Source organism: Daucus carota, chromosome 5 (genome assembly GCF_001625215.2).
Source record: "Daucus carota subsp. sativus chromosome 5, DH1 v3.0, whole genome shotgun sequence".
Taxonomy (NCBI): Eukaryota; Viridiplantae; Streptophyta; class Magnoliopsida; order Apiales; family Apiaceae; genus Daucus; species Daucus carota.
In genome coordinates, this window is record NC_030385.2 from 29668681 (window position 1) to 29689978 (window position 21298).

General features: G+C 34.5%; 2 protein-coding genes across 9 annotated transcripts; one reads left to right on the top strand and one right to left on the bottom strand.

Moving 5' to 3' along the window:
• The first annotated feature begins 227 nt into the window (after positions 1 to 227).
• LOC135152849 (uncharacterized) lies at positions 228 to 1280 on the top strand. The gene has a single exon (XM_064093975.1). The coding sequence runs from the start codon at positions 228 to 230 to the stop codon at positions 1278 to 1280; it is 1053 nt and encodes a 350-aa protein (XP_063950045.1).
• Positions 1281 to 10032: 8752 nt separating this feature from the next.
• On the bottom strand, positions 10033 to 15393 carry LOC108222273 (uncharacterized). 8 transcript variants are annotated; one of them, XR_010291821.1, is made up of 5 exons: positions 12511 to 12985; positions 11592 to 11856; positions 11386 to 11486; positions 11230 to 11306; positions 10033 to 10442 (listed from the first exon to the last, which is right to left on the bottom strand). XR_010291821.1 is itself a non-coding variant. In XM_064092866.1 (5 exons), exons 2-5 carry the CDS (start codon positions 12531 to 12533, stop codon positions 10311 to 10313), a joined length of 333 nt encoding a protein of 110 aa, XP_063948936.1. In that variant the 5' UTR covers positions 12534 to 12678; positions 13054 to 15393; the 3' UTR covers positions 10033 to 10310. The 8 variants fall into 8 exon arrangements, 3 of the variants coding, with proteins under 3 accessions (XP_063948936.1, XP_063948937.1, XP_063948938.1); XR_001806937.2 differs by having other exon boundaries at positions 11684 to 11856; positions 12511 to 12982; XR_010291822.1 differs by having other exon boundaries at positions 11742 to 11856; positions 12511 to 12977.
• Positions 15394 to 21298: the final 5905 nt, after the last annotated feature.

The window sequence follows — 21298 nt, forward strand, 5'->3', positions numbered from 1 at the left end:
AAGATCCGGTTGAAGCTCATACTTGGTTAAAGGAGATGGAGAAGGCGTTTGCCTTGACAAATGTTGGAGATAATCAGAAGGTGGAGTATGCTGCTTATTTTCTTAAAGGAGAATCGAACTATTGGTGGGAAACAGCAAAAGCTTGAGAACCCGAAGGAATTATTACTTGGGACAGATTTAAGAGAATGTTTTTGGATAAGTACTTTCCTCGCTATATGCAAACACAAATGGAGATGAAGTTGTTTGAATTAAAACAAGATAATATGACAGTTGGGGAGTATGAGAAGAAGTTCACTGAACTATCTAGATTTATGGGAGAGTATGTTGATTCTGAAGAGAAGAGAGCGAAGAGATTTCAACAAGGACTAAAGCCGTGGTTGAGAAGTCGGGTGGCAGCTTTTGAATTGACTACTTATGCTGAAGTAGTTCAAAAAGCAATGGTAATTGAAGGCGAAAGTGAGCAGAATCAGAAGGAGAAAGGCAACAAAAAGAGAAGATTTGAATCGGGAGAAGAAGGCACAAGTTACAAGGGCCAGAATCAAAAAGTTAATCAAAGGTTTAAACTTCAAAGTGGACCCGGAAACTTCAAGAAGAGAGAATCTGGGAACAAGTCACAAGAAAACAGATTTCAATCGAGTGGACAGAAACCCCTGCAAGGATCAATTCCGGAGTGTAAAGTTTGTAATAAGAAGCATACGGGGATTTGCAACAAGGCGAACGTAGTTTGTTACAAGTGTCATGCAAAAGGCCACTATGCTCATGAATGTAAGAATCAGAAGGCCAATGTCACGTGCTACAAGTGTGGTAGAGTGGGACATGTGTCAAGGGAATGCAAAGGAGCGGTTAACAATCAATTGCTACAAATGACTGCTATGCCGTATCCGATGAATCAAGCAACTCCTATGCCAGCACCATCATTTCCAATGCCTTTCAATCAACCTCAAATGGCATCATCCTCATCTCATCCAGCTTTGACCTATCCGGCACAAGCAAGGACTTTCAACATGAATGTAAAGGATGCAATTCAAAGTTCTGATGTAGTTTCAGGTACGCTTTCTGTGAACGCTGCTAGTGCTAAAGTATTGATTGACTCGGGAGCTACAAGGTCATTTATTTCGAAATCTTTTGTTGATAAGTTGAATTGTGAAACCCAATTGATGCATGAACCCCTATCCGTTGTCTTAGCTAATCAAGATAGAATATCTGTAGAACATGTGTGCCCCCATTGTACAATAGTGATAGCCGGACACGTTTTTCCTGCGAGTCTTATTCCTTTCTAGTTAGGCGAATTCGACGTGATATTAGGGATGGATTGGTTGACAAGCTTCAATGCTCAAATAGATTGCAAGAACAAAACGGTAGTATTGAGTTCACCACAAGGCAAGAAGGTAACATTCAAGGGTCAAAGGCAAACTCAAAGATTTCTTACTTCGATGCAAGCAAAGAAGATGATTCGGAAGGGATGCGAGGCGTATTTGGCATATGTAATTGATAAGAGTAAAGAAGTTTCTAGCCCTGAAGACATTCCAGTAGTGAGAGATTTTATAGATGTGTTTCCCGAAGAACTTCCTGGCTTACCCCCGGACCGACAAATCGAGTTTACAATAGAACTTGCACCCGGCACCGAACCTGTTTCGAAGGCTCCTTATAGAATGGCTCCGTCAGAGATGAAGGAATTGGCGAAGCAAATACAAGAACTATTAGACAAGGGATTTATACGGCCAAGTGTTTCACCTTGGGGCGCACCGGTCTTGTTTGTGAAGAAGAAAGACGGGAGTATGAGACTTTGTATAGATTATCGAGAATTGAACAAATTGACGATTAAGAATAGGTACCCTTTGCCTAGAATTGATGATCTGTTTGACCAACTCAAGGGAGCTTCTTGTTTTTCGAAAATTGATCTACGGTCGGGATACCACCAATTGAAGATTAAGGCTGAAGACATACCGAAGACAGCTTTTCGAACACGATACGGACATTACGAATTCCTTGTTATGGCTTTTGGATTGACAAACGCACCGGCTGCTTTCATGGACTTAATGAATCGGGTATTCAAGGAATATTTAGACAAATTCGTCATAGTTTTCATCGATGATATTTTGGTGTATTCAAAGACGGAAGCTGATCACGAAGAACATTTGAGAAGAGTGTTGGAAGTGTTGCGAAAGGAGAGATTGTATGCCAAATTCTCGAAATGTGAGTTTTGGTTGACGGAAGTAAGATTTCTAGGACATATTGTTGGAAGTGAGGGGATTAGAGTGGACCCCGAAAAGATTGAGGCTGTGATGAATTGGGAGAGACCAAAGACGCCAACAGAAGTGAGGAGTTTCATGGGATTAGCAGGATATTACCGAAGGTTTGTGAAAGATTTTTCGAAGATTGCCGTACCATTGACCAAATTAACAAGGAAGAATGAGAAGTTTGAATGGACGGGGAAGTGTGAAAGTAGTTTTCAAGAGTTGAAGCAAAGACTAGTAACTGCACCGGTTTTAGCATTACCCGATGACAAGGGAGATTTTGTGATATACAGTGACGCCTCTTACAAAGGACTTGGATGTGTGTTGATGCAACATGGAAAAGTAATAGCGTACGCTTCGAGACAACTTAAGCCACATGAACAGAAGTACCCAACTCATGATTTAGAATTGGCTGCGATAGTTTTTGCTTTGAAATTGTGGAGACACTACTTGTACGGGGAGAAATGTGAGATATATACAGATCATAAGAGCCTGAAGTACCTTTTCACTCAAAAAGAGCTAAATATGAGACAGCGCCGATGGTTGGAGTTGATCAAAGACTATGATTGTTCGATACAATATCATCCTGGGAAGGCCAACGTGGTAGCGGACGCATTAAGCAGAAAAGAGAAGTTAAATGTGATTTCAATGCCAAAGGAGTTGTCAAATGAAATTGAGAAGTTGCAATTAGAGTTTTGTGAACTTGGAGGGGCAGAAGAAATGTGTTATGCCATTACCTTTAAACCAACTCTGTTAGAGAAGATAAAGAAATATCAAGACGAAGTGATAACTCGAGAAGATAATCAGTTGACGGGAGAAGAAATTTGTACACAGAAAGATGAGCAAGGTGTGTTAAGATTTTCATCAAGAATTTGGATTCCGAATGTGACTGAATTGAAGAATGATATTTTGCGAGAAGCACACAACTCTAGATTTTCGATTCACCCGGGAAGCACCAAGATGTACCAAGACTTAAAGAAGAATTTCTGGTGGCCGAACATGAAAAGAGAAATTGCAGAATGGACTTCAAAATGTGATACATGCCAAAGGGTAAAAGCCGAACATCAGAGACCGAGTGGTCTGATTCAGCCATTGAAGATTCCAGAATGGAAGTGGGAAAATATTGCCATGGACTTTGTAGTAGGATTACCTCGAACGCGTTCTGGACACGATGCAATTTGGGTAATAGTTGACCGTCTTACGAAATCGGCACATTTTCTTCCAATTAATGAAAAGTCTTCTTTAGACAGACTAGTTCATATGTATGTACGCGAAATCGTGTTAAGACATGGTGTACCTATATCAATAGTTTCAGATCGGGACCCACGATTCAATTCGAGATTTTGGAGGCAATTTCAAGAACATTTAGGGACGAAGTTGAACATGAGCACGGCATATCATCCACAAACTGACGGCCAAAGCGAACGAACAATCCAAACCATTGAAGATATGTTGCGAAGCTGTGCCATTGACTTTTCGGGAAGTTGGGACGAACATTTACCCCTTGTGGAGTTTTCATACAATAATAGTTACCATTCCAGCATTGGCATGCCACCATACGAAGCTTTATATGGACGAAAATGCAGAACACCGACGAATTGGGATGAAGTTGGAGAAGGGAAGGTTTTAGGACCTGAATTGGTACAACAAATGAAGGACACCATCACAGTAATCAAGAAGAGACTAATTGCTGCACAAGACAGACAAAGGAAGTACGCGGACCCCGCTCGAAAAGATGTGAAGTTTGAAATTGGGGAAGCTGTATTGCTAAAAATATCACCGTGGAAGGGTTTGACCAGATTTGGTAAGAAAGGAAAACTAGCACCAAGATACATTGGACCTTTTGAAGTCTTGAACCAAGTTGGAAAAGTTGCCTACGAGTTAGCATTGCCACCACAATATCAGTACGTGCATAATGTGTTTCATGTCTCATTACTCAAGAAGTATAATCCGGACGCCAATCATGTGATAGAAAGTGAACCAGTGGAGATCCAGACTGATTTATCATATGAAGAACATCCCGTACAAATACTAGATCGGCAAGAAAGAAAACTTAGGAAGAAATCAGTAAGCTTGGTAAAAGTGTTGTGGAGGAATCCAAGGGTAGAAGAAGCCACTTGGGAGCTAGAGTCTGATATGCGGAATCGGTATCCTCAATTATTCTCCTAGATTCTGAGGACAGAATCCTATAAGGGGGAGAGGATGTAACAACCGGTAATTTTGAACTTCTTCATAAGCACGATACTTATATTCTATGTTATTATGTCGATACGTGGAATTGTTATATAAGAGTGTATATATATATATTCTCTTGTTATGTGGTATTGCAAGTATCACTAATATAACTTTTATGCGATATAATTTCTACGCGATATATTTTGTACGCGAGTAAGATTTCTTGTTACGCGATTTAGTGATAATTGGGATTTATACATGACTTGATGGCATAATTAGATTATATTTCGTGTATAAATAGTCGTATGCGAGAAATTTAGCTACGCGATTAATTATCTTGCACGATTCGATGTTAATTTAATAGTTGCGGCTACGCGATTTAATAATAGTAGAGATTATCGTAAATAGTGGTAAATTGTAATGCGAGCGATTACGTGATATGATATACATATATAATTGTAGTGGAAAGTCGTTTCGTTGTGAATTCTTATGTGTATTATTGTGTGTAAATTCTTTTTATACATAGATTATATATTAGAGGGTAATACTTGAAAATGCTTTTAAAAATATTTCTTGGTCCAAAATTTTTGATCATGATTTTGTTAAACTTGTAAAATCTCATAGTATTTATAGTATTAATTTGATGATTTATGGAATTGTAGTTTATTTATTAAAATCCATTCATTTTATTCATACTTTTAATAATTATAAGATTACACTAGTACCCTTACATGCATTTTGGTAGAGAATAGAGTCCAAGGGCATGACCGACTATTCACACCATTTGACTCTTGTAATTACCACTAAAACCTTGCATGCATTCTCACCTAAAGCCACTAGAAGGATAGAAGTGTAACTACCCAAATCCACTCACTTCTAGTCTAGTCAAAAGCACAAGACTTCATCATTTCCTACACCACACTACACACAAAATCAAACCCACCAAACTCTCCTCCCTCTCTCTCATTTCAGCTGAGTAGAAACCCCCTCCCAAACCCTTAAAATTTTCTCTTCATAACCTCATATACACACATATTTTGCAACTCATCCAAGAGAGAAAAATCATCTCCTAGTCACAAGCTTCCATTTAAGGTTAGTTTGAGTACTTGCATGTCATCAAGCCAAGAGTTTTCGACTTTGGTTCTCATGGACCTAGAGTTGAACTCATTGTGGCTTAAATACTTGGACAAGGAGTGGTCTTGAGGGAGTGTATCACCCCCATTTGTCAAGCCATAACCTTGGTTCAAGCCCTCGGCAATGACTCCCAAGGAGCCGAAGGGAATCCATTGATTTGGATGATTTTTGTGGATGGAATGAGATGTTTCTTGCTGGGATCTTTGAGTTTCAGTCTTTACAAGATTGTTTTACAAAGTTTTAAACATTGCATGTCAAGATCTTGCCAAGAAAGTTAGAGTTTATAAGTGCATGTCATGATTTTCATAGTATAAAGTGTATGCTGATTTTGTCACTTTTTAAACTGGTTTTTGATCATTGCATGCCTCGGTTTTTGCCATAAAATGCTAGTATAATATGTGCCATGATTAGTCATGTTCAGTTTTGATGTATTATGTGATTTTATATGGATTATGAGTTCGAAATCATGCTTAAAAATGCTAAAAACCAATCTACTCTGCTCTGCTGTGATTTTTGGCTTCGGTAATGTGATTTTTGAGGCTTGATTTGTGTTGTAATTTCTTGTATAAGGCTATACAGTAGTGGTATATAGATTTGAGTTGTTGGCTTGGTTGTTGTTGAATGGTGTTAAGATGGGTGATAAGGTGGAAGGAGGCACACACTAGCACTGGACAGAATTCTTGCACATAGAAACTAGGAGTTTTGGTTTTGATTTGGTTGGGTTTTACTTGTCCCAAGAGTCCAGGAGTTGGGAGTGAGTTTTGTTATGATTCCAGTAGTCTTAAATCACCAAAGCCCCTGCATTTAGGTAGGTATACACACTCAAAACAGTAGATACCCCAAAACAGGGCAGAATTGAACAATCTGTGTTCTTGTGAGGTTTTCACCTTGTCATGAGTGAGGCCTTCATGGGGCCTTGGCTTAACTGAGCTTAGTGAACCCTAAGAAAGCCTAACAAACCATTAGAACCCAAATCCTAGTGAGAAAACAGAGTTTTAAATCAGTAAACACAAGGCAGTTGGGAAACAGGGTAGTTTTCAGCAGTGTCAACTTTGTGTAATAACCTGGGAAGTTTCATATGGGGCCTTGGAGTGAAACCAAGTCTGAGAGATAGCCTTAAGAGTTGGGAATCCATGGGAATTGATTTGGTAGGAATGCACTTAGTACACATTAAATTATCTCAGTTAGGATGCAGGTAGTGCAGAGAGGTTGCAACAGAGAACCTCACTGTGCCCTTTGAACATTTTAAACCAATCTGTGTGAGGCCTTTGTATTGTATCAATTGCACAAGTAAGTTTAGAGTCTTAGAAACCTATTAGAAGTAAATTAGAGTGAAGGCCCTAGTTAGAGCATCTTATATTCACTAAGTACCCGAGAGCAACCTTAGAGAGTCATTGGAGAGTTGTAAGTGCAACTCTTGCATGATTGTCAAGGGTATAAGGGCTGAGTTTTTGCAAGCACTTTTAGGATTAAGATAAGGTCAGTATGGGGAGTTTAGAAGTTTAGAAATAAGCCTTTATGTGCTACTTGCTTATGTGTTTAGGAGTTTAAGTATATAGTATATAATATATATATAGTTAATAAATCATGCCATGCCATTATGTGACTATGTGGAGTATGTGATTACATGATTACGTTAATTATCTTTATATGTATAAATGAGCATGTATACCTATAATTAAGTACGTGTAATGACTCTTAAAGCGATAATTAGCTAATAATAGAGTATTAAGATACGTAACTAGAGAATAGGCGCGTGTAATATAAATTAGACTTAAAGTACCCTTTAGTGACGAGGTTAATATAATGTGTAGGTTCCGAGGCGAAAGGAAAAGCTCGTACCATCAAGATTGAATAATCTCAGAATCTTGCAAAGGCAAGTTACTACATCCTTAACTTTACAATTGTTGCAAATATATGTGCACCCGTGAACTCATAAATCCTTATGAATATTTAGTTGCGATAATCACCATACCTATTATGTTCGCAAATACCTTGACATAAAAATTCCGATCATACTAGTACCTTCCTTTCAAATATATCCTTACACTTGTACCCAAAATGTTAGATTCCCTATTAAAAACTTCCAATAACACCATGACACGTATACTTTCATAAATACCGAATAACACTTGATAGAATTGACTTTCTTTTGACTTTGGAACTTATCCCCTTAAGTCCAATATGCGTTGACACATTATTAGTGAACTTGAACCCTTTTGCCATATTTCAATAAAAGATGATATAAACCTTTTTCCGGCATCCATGTTATAAATCAAAATGAATTATAAAATGTTTTCTTTAGTGATTTGGACTAGACGCAAGTCCTTTTCACATATTATTAGGCTCACATATAGCCTAGGGATCCCATTATATTTGAGAACCCAGCGCGGTTCGGGATTACTTCGCGGCTGATCACCGGCTGTAATCCGTAGCGTCCTAAAATGAATTTTGATGATGATATGATTATAACATGTTGCCATATTGCCACGATGCCATGATTTCTATACCATGATTATCCATGTGTTTTGCCATGTCCATTCATCATATTATCATGAACCTTAATGAATGCTTTATCATTTATTCTTAAATTTGTTTCGGACACCTTTGATATTATTATGATGCCATGTGTTTAGGACTGTTAGTACTTGCTGAGCGTCTTTGCTCATGTTCTCGTATTTAACCCCTTTTACAGCTAGCAAATATGGTACGCACAAAGCAAACAGCACGTAAATCGACCACTGGCTACGCAGAGAATTGTTTAAGGGCGAAGGTAGCATATATGATATAAGCGGCTTTCGCTATTATGTTTTGTACTAGTTAGATGGGCTGATCCACACTCTGAACTTATAAGATCTTTTGGGACTTTATTTCACCTTTTTGGACTTGTAATTAACTAAAGGTTACCCTTTTGGGATTTAAATTATGTAATCCTAATTTCCGGATTTATTATTTATCTGTCTCTTGTTCATATTATATCAATTCGTGTGTGTGTGTTGGTTTGGGGCGTGACACATTTTATTATCTATTTATAAATACATTCTGTTATTAATATGTGATGATTATTATTTAATTAATTTTAAATTAAATTTTTTCATATTTTGAGGCCGTTTGAGTGAGTTTAAAATAAATGCTTCTTCCTTAAAGTAAAAAAAAGTGAAGTACAAGTTATAAGTTAGTTAAGACTTATAAGTGATGTGTTTGGGAAAAAAGTAGAAGTCATGAAACAAGGCTAGGAATCCTAACTTGTATAAGTGCTTCTCGACTTTTTACAGAGACAGTATGAATAAGTGCTTCCAACTTAAAATTTCAGAAGTGGGGCTTAAAAGCACTACCCAAACACCCACTTTGTATATTTTCATATGTATGAGAAAAGATATTTATTATGTAATGAGTTAGAAACAATTTTTTTTTAATCATTATAATTTTTTTATAAGATATTATATGATAGAGGTGGCAATATGGATGCAAAACCATTAAACCAATCCAAACCAAACCAAAATTGTGAATTTGAATCCATTTGAAATTACATTTAGAAAAATGGATTTGGTTTGGTTTTTAGTCTCACATTTTTCACAAAATATGGTTCTAACCACATTTGGTCTCACTTTTAACACTATTATGTTCCTTTTCTTTACTTTCTTTCTTTTTGCTAATTATCACACATGCATATCCCATGGTTCGAACTCATGACCTTACTTGGAGAAGCCAAGAGCTTAAACCACTCCATCAACTCACACACTCACACATAATTTTGTTATATTTAATATTCATTATATTGTGATTTGAGTGTATTAACTTTTGTTCATTATATAAAACTTATTTTTACTTACTAAACTAGTTACCCATAATTCAAACTAAAACCATAACCACATTTATTAAAATATGGTTTGGAAATGGTTTTGGTTCTTCTACCCAAACCAAATTCATTTTATAAGAACCAAAACCAAACCAAAACCACATTTTGCCACCTCTATTATATGATAATGTATTGTAACGAGTGTTTTTAATAATTACTACTATTTAACAATGTAAGAGTTTAGACCTCCATATATTGTAGACTTGTAATTTTCTCCAATAAAAAGAAAATATTCCTTTGATTAAAATGGATTTTTTGTATTCATATAAATAATATTCATTATCCCAACTTAATTATAATCTCATTTTATGTAAAAAGTGAAAAAAACGCGCTTCGCGCGTGTGAGAAAAAGTAATTTTTTTTAAAGATCCTTTTATTTTGCGTTTGTTATTACAATATAAAATTTTTATTATTAGTTATAAAAAGTTTAGGAGTGAATCACACATTTAATTTAAAGAGTATCCAAAGAATGGAAATTTTGGTCTAAAACGCCTAATTTACCTTTTAGCAAAATATGAACTATAATTTTTAAATTTGAATGAGCTGTGGGTTGTATTTGAATGACATCCGTTTCAGTTTGTAACCTTGACATTATGCAACATTCGGATTCCAGGTTACTTTCTTACCTTCCCTCCCGTGATAGCAACTGCAATAATTTCTGTGTTATCAAGGAAGTTGATCCTTGTAATGTGATAGACTATTAGGCTCAGCTTATGGATATACTGAAACCAAGCAAGATTTATTTACAACAATAGTCTCTTGCACTCTATTCTACTACTGATCACCAGTTGTTAAATCTGACGAACTGATTGATTTGGTTGTCACTTGGAACAGGAAAGGGTTGATGAATGCTACAGCCTCATTGTGGAAGTATCTGGTGATTGTAATCTTGATCAATTTCGGAATCATAAGCGCAAGCATAATCTATATAGAGCTGGTTCAAATTCTGGGCTCAGTCCAACCAGTGTGCTTGACACTGACTTGATCACGCCATTCCATTCGGACAGAATTGTCAGCAACTGAGTCTGTGAATCTGGCTGCAATGCGATGTACATGATAACAAATTTAATCAAACTGACAGAAAGACAAAAAGTAGTATCCTAAAACTCATACGAGTACATAAAAGCCTGGAGTGTCCAGTGTCGCTGCAGGGAATACAGTCAGTTAGTTGTAACTATTGCAAAAGACTTCCGTATAAACATATACCGAGAAAGGTCCATTATCTTTCATAGGGTCGATTCTGAACTCAGGAACTATCGGATATTAAGTGGACACTCTGAATGTCATGCCAAGTTCGACTTTCTAATGGCTGTACCCAATTTACATGGCTCCCGCGTTAGCAGGGTGTAGTGAAGGTTGCGATGTACATAAACTTACCATTTATCTTTATTAATAGACTGCCCAATGGGATTCAACATTTGCTTTAAACCTAGGAGCATTATATTAACCAATCACATACATAAGTTGGCATACTTAAAGCTCAGTCAGCAATATCATGTATTTGGTATGTATTTTTAATTATATATCACCTTAAATTTACTGGAAGTGGTCGCAAACTCGCAATGCATACAAAGGGCAACAACTAAACAATGGTCTGAGATGAAGGTATAGCAGCTGAATGAGCTCTTACCAATCTCTCCCTTCACATATGACAACAAAATAAATTAAGATCCTCAATAATTTAATATAGCCAGAGGGCGTCAATCATCCAACACGACCAAATTTAAGAATTTTATACAGCAGTTCACGCAAGTAAATCTGTGTAAAAAGTCCTTAAGACTTGTCATTGATTGGTCAATACTCAATAGTGGACTCGGAACTCACCGGAGAGAGATGCTTTTCGACCACCTTCTCCTGCTCATTGTCGAAGGTTATCCATTTCTCACCAAAGACGATTGAATCTGTACATTGGTAGAAATTTAGATTGCCTTCTAAAATTCATCCCAAAACACCTTAAATAAAATATGCATCAAAGTTGACCTTGAACCAGGATATTTGATTCTCCGGGATAACAATTTAACCTCCAGAAGGGACACCCATCACCATCCGGAAAAAGTGGTTGTGTTCTCAGAGCCTGCAATCTTTTTTTAGGTGCACCAAAGAAATATAGTCAGACACATACAAAGACATAAAAACAATTGCAAACCACAAAAAATATGTAGAAAAATATCTGGCTAAATACTAACTCTGCCTAAAAGCTGAAATGCAACCCGTTATAAGAGTTAGTCCAGCACGTAATTTTATACTTCACAGAACAGTGTTATTATCCTAGAAGTACCTAAACAGCTCTGGTTTCAGAAATGGACAATTGCTGTAGCCACCTGGAGATCCATTACCTCCGGGATATTCATTTGAATCATGACTACAAAGAACACCATTTCTTTTCCCTCTCACTTCGTTTTGCTTAACAGTAAATTCTATTCCTACTGTTGCCCACTATCATTTGAGTCACTGCAGCAAAAACAGAGAAAAAAAATATGTTTGCAACATTAATATACAAAACTTTTTAACCCACATGAAATGCAAAATTCTTAAGCACATAAACAAACAACAGTATATGCTAATAACCATGTCAAAAAGCCAAGAAATCAAAATTGGGAAGTTCCAGAACTATAGTTGGAAAGAATTTTAACTGTTATTATATAAAATTCTCCACAAAAGAGTAACATACTGTGTGATATGAATATAAATATTTGAAGGAGTAGCAGAACTTGGAATTTACTTGATCAAATCATTCAAGAACTATTAAACTCATATTTAAGCGCATGCCACTGCATACACGTATACGTAAAGCCATCACCGGCTAACATTTTACCTTTATTAACCTCAAATCAAATTGCAGGGCAAGCTGATAGAACCCTGAAAGTGGTTACAACCTCAATTCATAACCTAACCTATAGTGGCACTGTGGGAGTCTCCATATGCGGCAAACAAAGATCTGAGCATTCATTCCTTTTAAACAGACTCTTAAACATCAAGAAAACTAATTTTCACACACCCCATATCAAATTAAAAGGCAAGTGCAAGAGATATTCAAGACCCCAAAAATAATAAACCTGATTGACCAAAACGATCAGGAGGAGGAAAAAAGAATTTGGGTATTACCTCAGAAGAATTGGCACCGACATGATAGAGGAGTGGACGCAGTAGACGTCGTTGAAATTTTCCTGATTGACGTAACACCGCAAGAGCAGAGAATATCATAGAACGCGAAATCGCAGCCTTCAGCACCAGAATCGTTCTGACCGGAAGAAGATACAAAGCTTTGTCGATCTAAGCTTTGAGATGTGAGTTCAAATATCTCAGTCTCAGTCTTTACAAATATTTAACCGATGCAGTAACATTAAATAATTGGATAGTGAGGCCTTTCAATTTCTACAGGGAAGGCCAACATTTCAAAACTAACAAACAGCAAGTCCAACATTTCAAAACTAACAAACAACAAAATTTTATAAATTAAGGAAAAACAGAGAAGGATCCTAGAAATTGAGGAAAAGTAGAATATGAGTTTTGGAAGGCGCCACGTCAGCTTGCTGGGAACCCCATATCAAATTAAAAGGCAAGTGCAAGAGATATTCAAGACCCCAAAAATAATAAACCTGATTGACCAAAACGATCAGGAGGAGGAAAAAAGAATTTGGGTATTACCTCAGAAGAATTGGCACCGACATGATAGAGGAGTGGACGCAGTAGACGTCGTTGAAATTTTCCTGATTGACGTAACACCGCAAGAGCAGAGAATATCATAGAACGCGAAATCGCAGCCTTCAGCACCAGAATCGTTCTGACCGGAAGAAGATACAAAGCTTTGTCGATCTAAGCTTTGAGATGTGAGTTCAAATATCTCAGTCTCAGTCTTTACAAATATTTAACCGATGCAGTAACATTAAATAATTGGATAGTGAGGCCTTTCAATTTCTACAGGGAAGGCCAACATTTCAAAACTAACAAACAGCAAGTCCAACATTTCAAAACTAACAAACAACAAAATTTTATAAATTAAGGAAAAACAGAGAAGGATCCTAGAAATTGAGGAAAAGTAGAATATGAGTTTTGGAAGGCGCCACGTCAGCTTGCTGGGATCCTCCTTTATATAAATATAAGATTTTATATCAAATTTTGAACTGTATCTCTCCTGCATAACCAATATAGCCCAAGAGTCTGATAACCCCCAGCTAGCTGTAGTTATCAGAAATAATAAAATCATTATATAAACATATCTACTACCTCTTCTGCTCAACCAACTATCTTTAAGATTTTATTTTTGTGGTGTTATACTTTTTGTTCATTTATTCCTAACATTTTATTACTCATAAGATCAAGTAACTGGTAAGTTAAAATCAGATACATAAATAGGGTCATGTTCCATAGAGATCCATTAGGGAGAGAACCCTTAGAATCATTACTTATTTTTAGTATTAGTTACGGTTAACTGCACATGAAAACTTAGTGGTTGTATATATGGTTCTATTTTAAGCATCGGTTTTCTCTTGAGCACGACCTACATAAATATCCTTAAATTTAAAATTTTGTATCAGTTTATGAAGATCAAAATTTTGCCCTTGAGTGCTAGAGTCTGTTTAGCATTGTCTTCCAAAGAACATTCCACAGCTATCTCGGCCAAAAACAGTCTTTGGTAGCACTACAACTGCTTTCCTATTAATTTTTTCTTTAGAAACTTACTATTAAACTGAACTTGATCAAGATAAACTAATAGTAACCTTCTATAAACTAAAGTCAGAACACTTATACAACACTTTCCCCACAAATCCCAAATGACAGAGTCAATCAGCCAATAGCAAGTTGAAAATCCATATACCAACAATTACACGCTACGACGCTGCTAACATTGTACACAAATGCAAAAATTACATACTTAAAACCACACACATAAAGGCCAGCAGGCAAACTCACAAAATCCTTCGATGAACAGGCTTCAAACCATCCTAACATACGGCAGCGCCCTACCAAGCAACACCGACATGGCGTACGACATATATGCCTCACTCGCCTCCCTATGAAGCCCATCGGAACAATTCTTCCATCTCTAACACCATCATCCCTAACTAAAACACTTCCATTGCCCTCATCTCTAGTCTCTCCATCAATATCGACTTGCTTGGCAGTAATAAATCTTGGTTCTTAAGTTACATATTATGGTGTGAGAAATTACTTACTGATAGGGAACAGAGAGTTTTAATTCTTCAACAGCGGCTGAAGTCTGAGCCTCCAAAATGTATTGGTCTTCCTCAATCATCATGACACTCTCTATAGGAACATCACTATCACCACTAACTCCCACTCTGCAAAGTCGCTTGGTTCGCACAAGCGCTTCTCTTCGTTCCTTTCCGATTGAAACTGCATGTTTCTTTTTACGCTGTGCTGCAACATGTCCAACTGTAGACCACATACAAGTTAATACCCCTCTATCCCATTAGAAAAACCCACCACCAATCTCAAGTCTGAAGTAAATTAATTAAATCCAGCAAACAAAATATTAAGCGAATAATACTACTCCGACAAATTATTAACTGAAATGACATCAATTCAGAGTTTACATTTTCAGCTCTTCTACATTGACAAAAAGACGTTCCTATCTTGCGGTCACAGTATACAACTTAAAGCGATATTTATTTCATAATCACTGCAAAATTGTTCTTCAAATGTCAGCCAATTTGAAGTTCATTTCCCCGGATATAATACCACCTTGGGAAAAAATGCGATTAACCTTCCCCGAAAATGAACTATACAGTAATCATTAATCAATAATAGTCTAAAGATTATAATCATTGTAAACAAACATAACCCAAGAATCTGAACATTAATAATAAAAATAGCCCAATTATCAGTTTGATACTATCAATAATTAAATTAAACATACAATATATTGGAGTTGGACAAACCCCAGAAAAGCACACATTTCTAATTTGAACAATAGATAGGTAGCAGATATAACAGAGATATAGAAAGCTTGTAAGTAGAGATGGGGTGGAGGCAGTGGCGGAATCAGGATTAATTTCGATCCCGGGCTAAATTATTATTAAAATTTCAGAAAAAAAATTAAAAGTAAATATGCATACTTTAATTGATTAACTTCATCGTCTATGTCTTTAAATATGGTCTTCTCGATGTAAACCACCATTTTAAGTGGGCTATTTTTTATATATATAATCATTTTTAAATTTGTCCCCGGGCTAAAAAACTAAAAATAAATAAATTATACTTATTATTTTTTTCTCAGCCGGGGCTGGCGCCGGGGATAGCCCCCTTGGTTCCGCCCCTGGGTGGAGGAGTTGACCTGAGGATTTGATTGGGTCTCTTTTGTGAGAAGCTAGAAAGATGCAAATCATTATGATACAGCAAGACCTGAAGAATTAGGCAACAACTCTTTGTGACTCTCTCCGATCACATAATCAATTTCCAGCTGCTGGAATACTAACAACACAGTTAATAAATTAACAGCACTGAACAAATCATTCACCCGCAGATGTTCGCAAAGTGTGAGATATATCCAATATTAATTATAAAAAAAAAATATATGAAATGCCTTGAAAATCAAAATGATATTACATCAAAGTAGTTTGACAAATCAATCACCAGCTTATAAAAATTACAATATCCAATACAACAAAAAAAATCACAAAATACCTCAAAGACGTAACTGAACACAAAATCTCTAAAACATCAAAACTTTGGAATTGATAGTAACAACTGTTACAAAACAAATACAGCTATGAACCACAAAAAGTCTCAAAGGTGACAATACTTCACGAAAAACCTAAGAATTTAAACACATACCCAGAACTACATCCCAAATCATGACAATACATCACGAAAAATGTAAAATTCACTTAACACATACCCTTACTATAAAACTACAAAATGCCTCTAATATCATGACAGTACATAGCAAAAAATCTAAATTCCCACAAAACAGTGAAATTAACCAAATGCCTCGAAAATCATGCCAAAACCCTAGAAACAAGTCGTATAACCACAAATCAAACAAAGTGAACACTCACATTAATTAAGAGTCTTACCAATATAATAAGTGAATTACTTGAACATAAGCACAACAAAGATGAAATTATCAATCCTTGTAAGCAACTAATTACTGAACTTAAAATAAATAAATAATGGATAATAAAGAAAGCTACTTATTTAGAACATGAGAACTCATGTTCATATATATGTATGCAGAACTGAACATACCTTCAGGGGAGATGAATTAGGACTACAAATTATACCCATCTTGACTTATTATAGTATAGTATAGATAGTATAGATGTATTGTGTAGCTAAGTATAGAGTGGGCCGCTAGTCATAAAACCCTATTCATTATTCAATTTTCTGGTAAATCTCATCGTTTTTAAACAAATGGATCAAAAAATTATCCTATATTTTTCATTATCTTTCGAATCACATCACTTTATTCATCTTTTAAATAACCAATTATTAGAATTGAAAATACCTCAATTAACACACATATATGTTTATCTTTCCTATGATATGCTTCTCAATTTTTCATTTGCTTATGAGCCCTTCTTCTTTATAGTCCAGGTATGACCGACTTCTCCTTGTGCTCCCTCCCTTCTGCAAATACTTTTAAATGAAAGACTTTTACACAGAAAAATAATAAATCAGTACAGTTTTAACATATGTAAACCAAGATGAAGAATTGAACATAGATGATGTTTTGATACTGACACTTGCATTATACTCCCTCCGTCCCAATTTATCTGACTTGTTTGACTTTTTGTGGTCAAATTGACCAAACTTTGACTGGTAATTAATAATTATTTTTATATAATCTTGAAAATCGAAAAAATACATTCTAAAGTAGAATAAAGGTATGTTCTACTAATATATTTTTTATAATTTTTTCTAATTATTTTATATATGTAAATTTGAGTCAAAGTTTGATCAATTTGACTATAAAAACTTAAACAAGACAAATAAATTGAGACGGAGGTAGTAGATATTAGGAATATTAGTTTATATAAATTACTCCAACTTGTGAAAAGTGTTGGTGGCATGTCATAGAAGATTTTAGAAATAGTGGAGATGGAGTATCTCTTTGTTCAAAGTTTAAGAGCTTTATTCTTGTATTCACCTTTCTTATTTTATTTTGGAAAAATAGATTTTTTTGTCACCCAACTAATTATGTTTTTAGAAACCTACCACCCAACTAATTTCTTTTTCCTTTTAGTCACTGATGTTAGGTTCGGATATTTTTTTGCCACTAAAATTAGGTTCGGATTTTATTATTAGTATTATATTAATTCTTTGTAGTATTATTAAAATATAGTAGTAATCTGTAATATTTTGATGATTTGATTTATGTCTATACTTTTATGTACTCAAGATCATTTATCTTGGGTGATACGAGTTTGACACGCATTTTTATGGTTTCTAAAAGATGTAATCTCATAAATTATTTTATTTTTTCTTCCGAATAAAAATTTATTATACGCAAAAAGAAAATCTTATAAATCATCGAAGAATAAGTTTTCCTGTCTATTTATTTATCTTTATCTTGAAAATTATAATAAAATAAAGTTATTAAAATTTATGAGGATATATTTAAGAGAGATCTTAGGCTGAACTAGTCGATTGAAACTTTAATAGTGAAAGATGATGCATCGTATCACTCAATTAGACTTTATTTAGTTAGGGAGAGGATGAATTATTTGAAGTCATTGATTCCATATTGATGATTTAATTAATTTCTAGAATTCTAATTATGATTTTTCATGATTTAAAATATTATTTTATCACCTCTTTTATGTTATTATTGCTATATATAAAGATATAAACATACGTTACATTATCAAAATATTATATACTATCGCTATGTATTAATGATGTTACAACAAATTATCACAATGCTAATAATCATATCCGAACCTAAGTTAGTGACTAAAAACAAATCCAAACCTAACATTAGTGACTAAAAGGAAAAAAAAATTAGTTGAGTGGTAAGTTTCTGAAAACATAATAAGTTGGGTGGCAAAAAAATTAATTTTCCCATTTTATTTTTCTTATTTTTTTATTAAGACTTTTTCTTTTGACAGGAATATTAAGACTTTTATAAGTAACTTAAACAATTCAAATTTAACTTTTCAAATTTACTAGGAATAGAATAAATAAATTGCTTGTATCATAAATCCACATTTGAGAATATGTATGAAAGGCAAAAACTCTAGCCATATAGCTTCTCTTGTTGGTTTTATAAATTTCTAAACCCCTTCCATGCACATTTGTTTAACTTGCATCTTTTAATTAAGATGATAATAGTTAAGTAACCAGAAGGACATTTATTATCTCTTTATAAATATAATATATTCCATCATTTATAACAATTCATAATTATTAAATTATTTTATTCAATCATATTTTGTATTTTGCTAGAAATGTGTAACTGGTTGATTGCCGAATTACTTTTTCAATAGCATAAGTATGAGTAAATATGTGGAATTACATGTATGTGTGAGTTTAAATTTTATTGGTTGATTATGAAATCACAAGGTTGTTTTAGTAATATAAGAATAATTTAAACCCATAAAAATCCAAAATTTTAAATTGAAACATATATAGTAATTAATGTTTAAAAATGTCTCTATTTCAGGGTCGCGCTCAAGAAACAATCATTAGGCATATAAAAAAATATTTTATTTATGTATTATATATTGAAATTACCTTTGAACACACACAACGATGTAAAAGTGGTTCTATGATTTTATTTCAAGCATCGGTTTTCTCTTGAACGTGACCCTTAGTGCTGATAACAAGATCATTACTTAATAAACATTTTAAAGTTTAAGTGTTTACTAGTAATGGTTTGGAGGAACAATAACAAAATAACAAATAGAGTAGTAGAATTTAACTTGGCTTAATGATGAGTAAGTAACAGAGAGTGGAAATATAACAAACTTAATCAATAGATATCTACCTAAATAAATTTCTATGGAGTGACAATTAAATATATCATATTATTTCAAGTAAAATATGTCGTAGAAAATCTTTAGAGCAATACATTTCACATTATTCTGCTTAAATAACACATATCAACCCATCATGTTTCCTTTGGGTGATGCTTTGTCTAGAGGAGCTGGGTTTTTATATGCTGGTCTACCTTTCCTATGATATGCTTCTCAATTTTGCATTTGCTTATGAGCTCTTCTTCTCTATAGTCCAGGTATGACGGGCTTCTCCTTGTGCTCCCTCCCTCCTGCAAATATAAAAAACTTTTAAATGAAAGAGTTTTACACCACAAAATGATAAATTGGTATATCAATATGAGGAGCTGAACCTAGATAATATTTTTATACTGATTGGAACATGCAAACCATATACACCATGTATTAAATTTAATATTAGTATGTGAGACATTACAAGAACTTATAATACCAAGAAAAAAAAATATTATTAAAATAATTTCAACATTACCTCAACAATGATATGTGTTCCCTTGTCATGTGATTTCCGAGGCATGAATCCGTATTTTACAAAAAATCTTAACTCTTTTACCGATCTCAACTTCATGTTTGAGTGATAAAAGTACTACATACAAAAAGAAAAGAAATTTTATATATACATCATCAAACATTAATCGCTTAAGTAATATAAGAATAATGAAAACGAAAAGAAGATAACAAAATTAACCTTGTCAACTCTATTTTTGGTAAGACGCGAGCGCATTTCACACTTCCACTCCACTAACCTCTCGGAAATAGGGAACCATGGTTCTTGAGGAGCCCTATTAATCTCATTTCTTCTCTCCCTCAGTACCTGCAAGTATTAATATGTGTTCATAAATTCATACAAGTCCTAAAGCTATGTTGTATATATTTGAGATGTATTGATGAATATTTATCCACATAATTAATAATTTCAACACTAAATCATGATTACACATGCATCTGTATATATACTTGTAACTTTTATATATACAACAAGATTTTGAGGAAAAAGCACTGAAATTCGAGTAGACTAAATCATTTCTCTTCGTGATTAATATTTTATATTTATGAAAGGGAGAGGGTGTTCACTAACATGGTCTTTTTTTGAAAGATGCTCAACACCATCGAGTGGCAGGTTAAGTGTAAATAGATGGATTGATATCTGCTCGGATTTTCTTGAAGTCCTAAAGGACCTCCTCGCACTTGAAGTGGGCACAGCCTGCAACATATTACAATATTTTAGAAAAATAGTAGATGAAGCTCAAAGATTAAATTAAATATACCTACCACATCACCAGGAAAAACATAAGACAAAGGCCAGGGCGCCAGTATATCCTGGGAGAGAGTCGGGATAGTATGCTGCAAGGGCTAGGGTTTGAAATGAAAAGTTCAGAAAGAAAATTAAAACACATATAAAAAATAGACATACATACATACATACATACATAGACGAAAAACAATAATTACCTCATAAGGAACAATAGCCAAGTTATTAGTGGTATAAGGAACTATGGCCAAATTATCAGCATTAGCTTGATTGTGGGAGGCCATATGTGAATATAAAAAGCAATTTAGAACTATATCCCAAGGAATTGCAAGCAATGAAGAAAGAAGCTCTTAAAAAAACTCTTTGTGGTGAAAAACCAGTATATAGGTTCATTCTTTATATAAGAAAGTCTAGATATTACCACTACCAGCAGGACCATACAAAAAAAGAAATGAAAATTAAATTTAGAAATATTTTAATTTTTTAAAATTAGATACATGTACCAACACAAAAGGGAAAGAAGAATTTAATTTAGACCTATTTTAAGAGATTTTGAAATGAAGTGGTGGTGAGAAAAAGAAAATATATAATAAAATTATCTTTCCTTTTAAAAAAGTGGACAAATTGCCAAAAAGTAAATTGGCAACAAATTGCTAAAAAATAA

Bases quoted from the DNA above. Each gene is read 5' to 3' on its own strand.
- LOC135152849 (XM_064093975.1), top strand. From the start codon at position 228: ATGGAGATGAAGTTGTTTGAATTAAAACAAGATAATATGACAGTTGGG.
- LOC108222273 (XM_064092866.1), bottom strand. From the start codon at position 12,533: ATGTCGGTGCCAATTCTTCTGAG. The intron at 11,487-12,510 runs GTAATACCCAAA...ACCTAAAAAAAG, and splicing joins TCGGTGCCAATTCTTCTGAG to ATTGCAGGCTCTGAGAACAC. The intron at 11,307-11,385 runs GTCAACTTTGAT...ACCAATGTACAG, and splicing joins ATCAAATATCCTGGTTCAAG to ATTCAATCGTCTTTGGTGAG.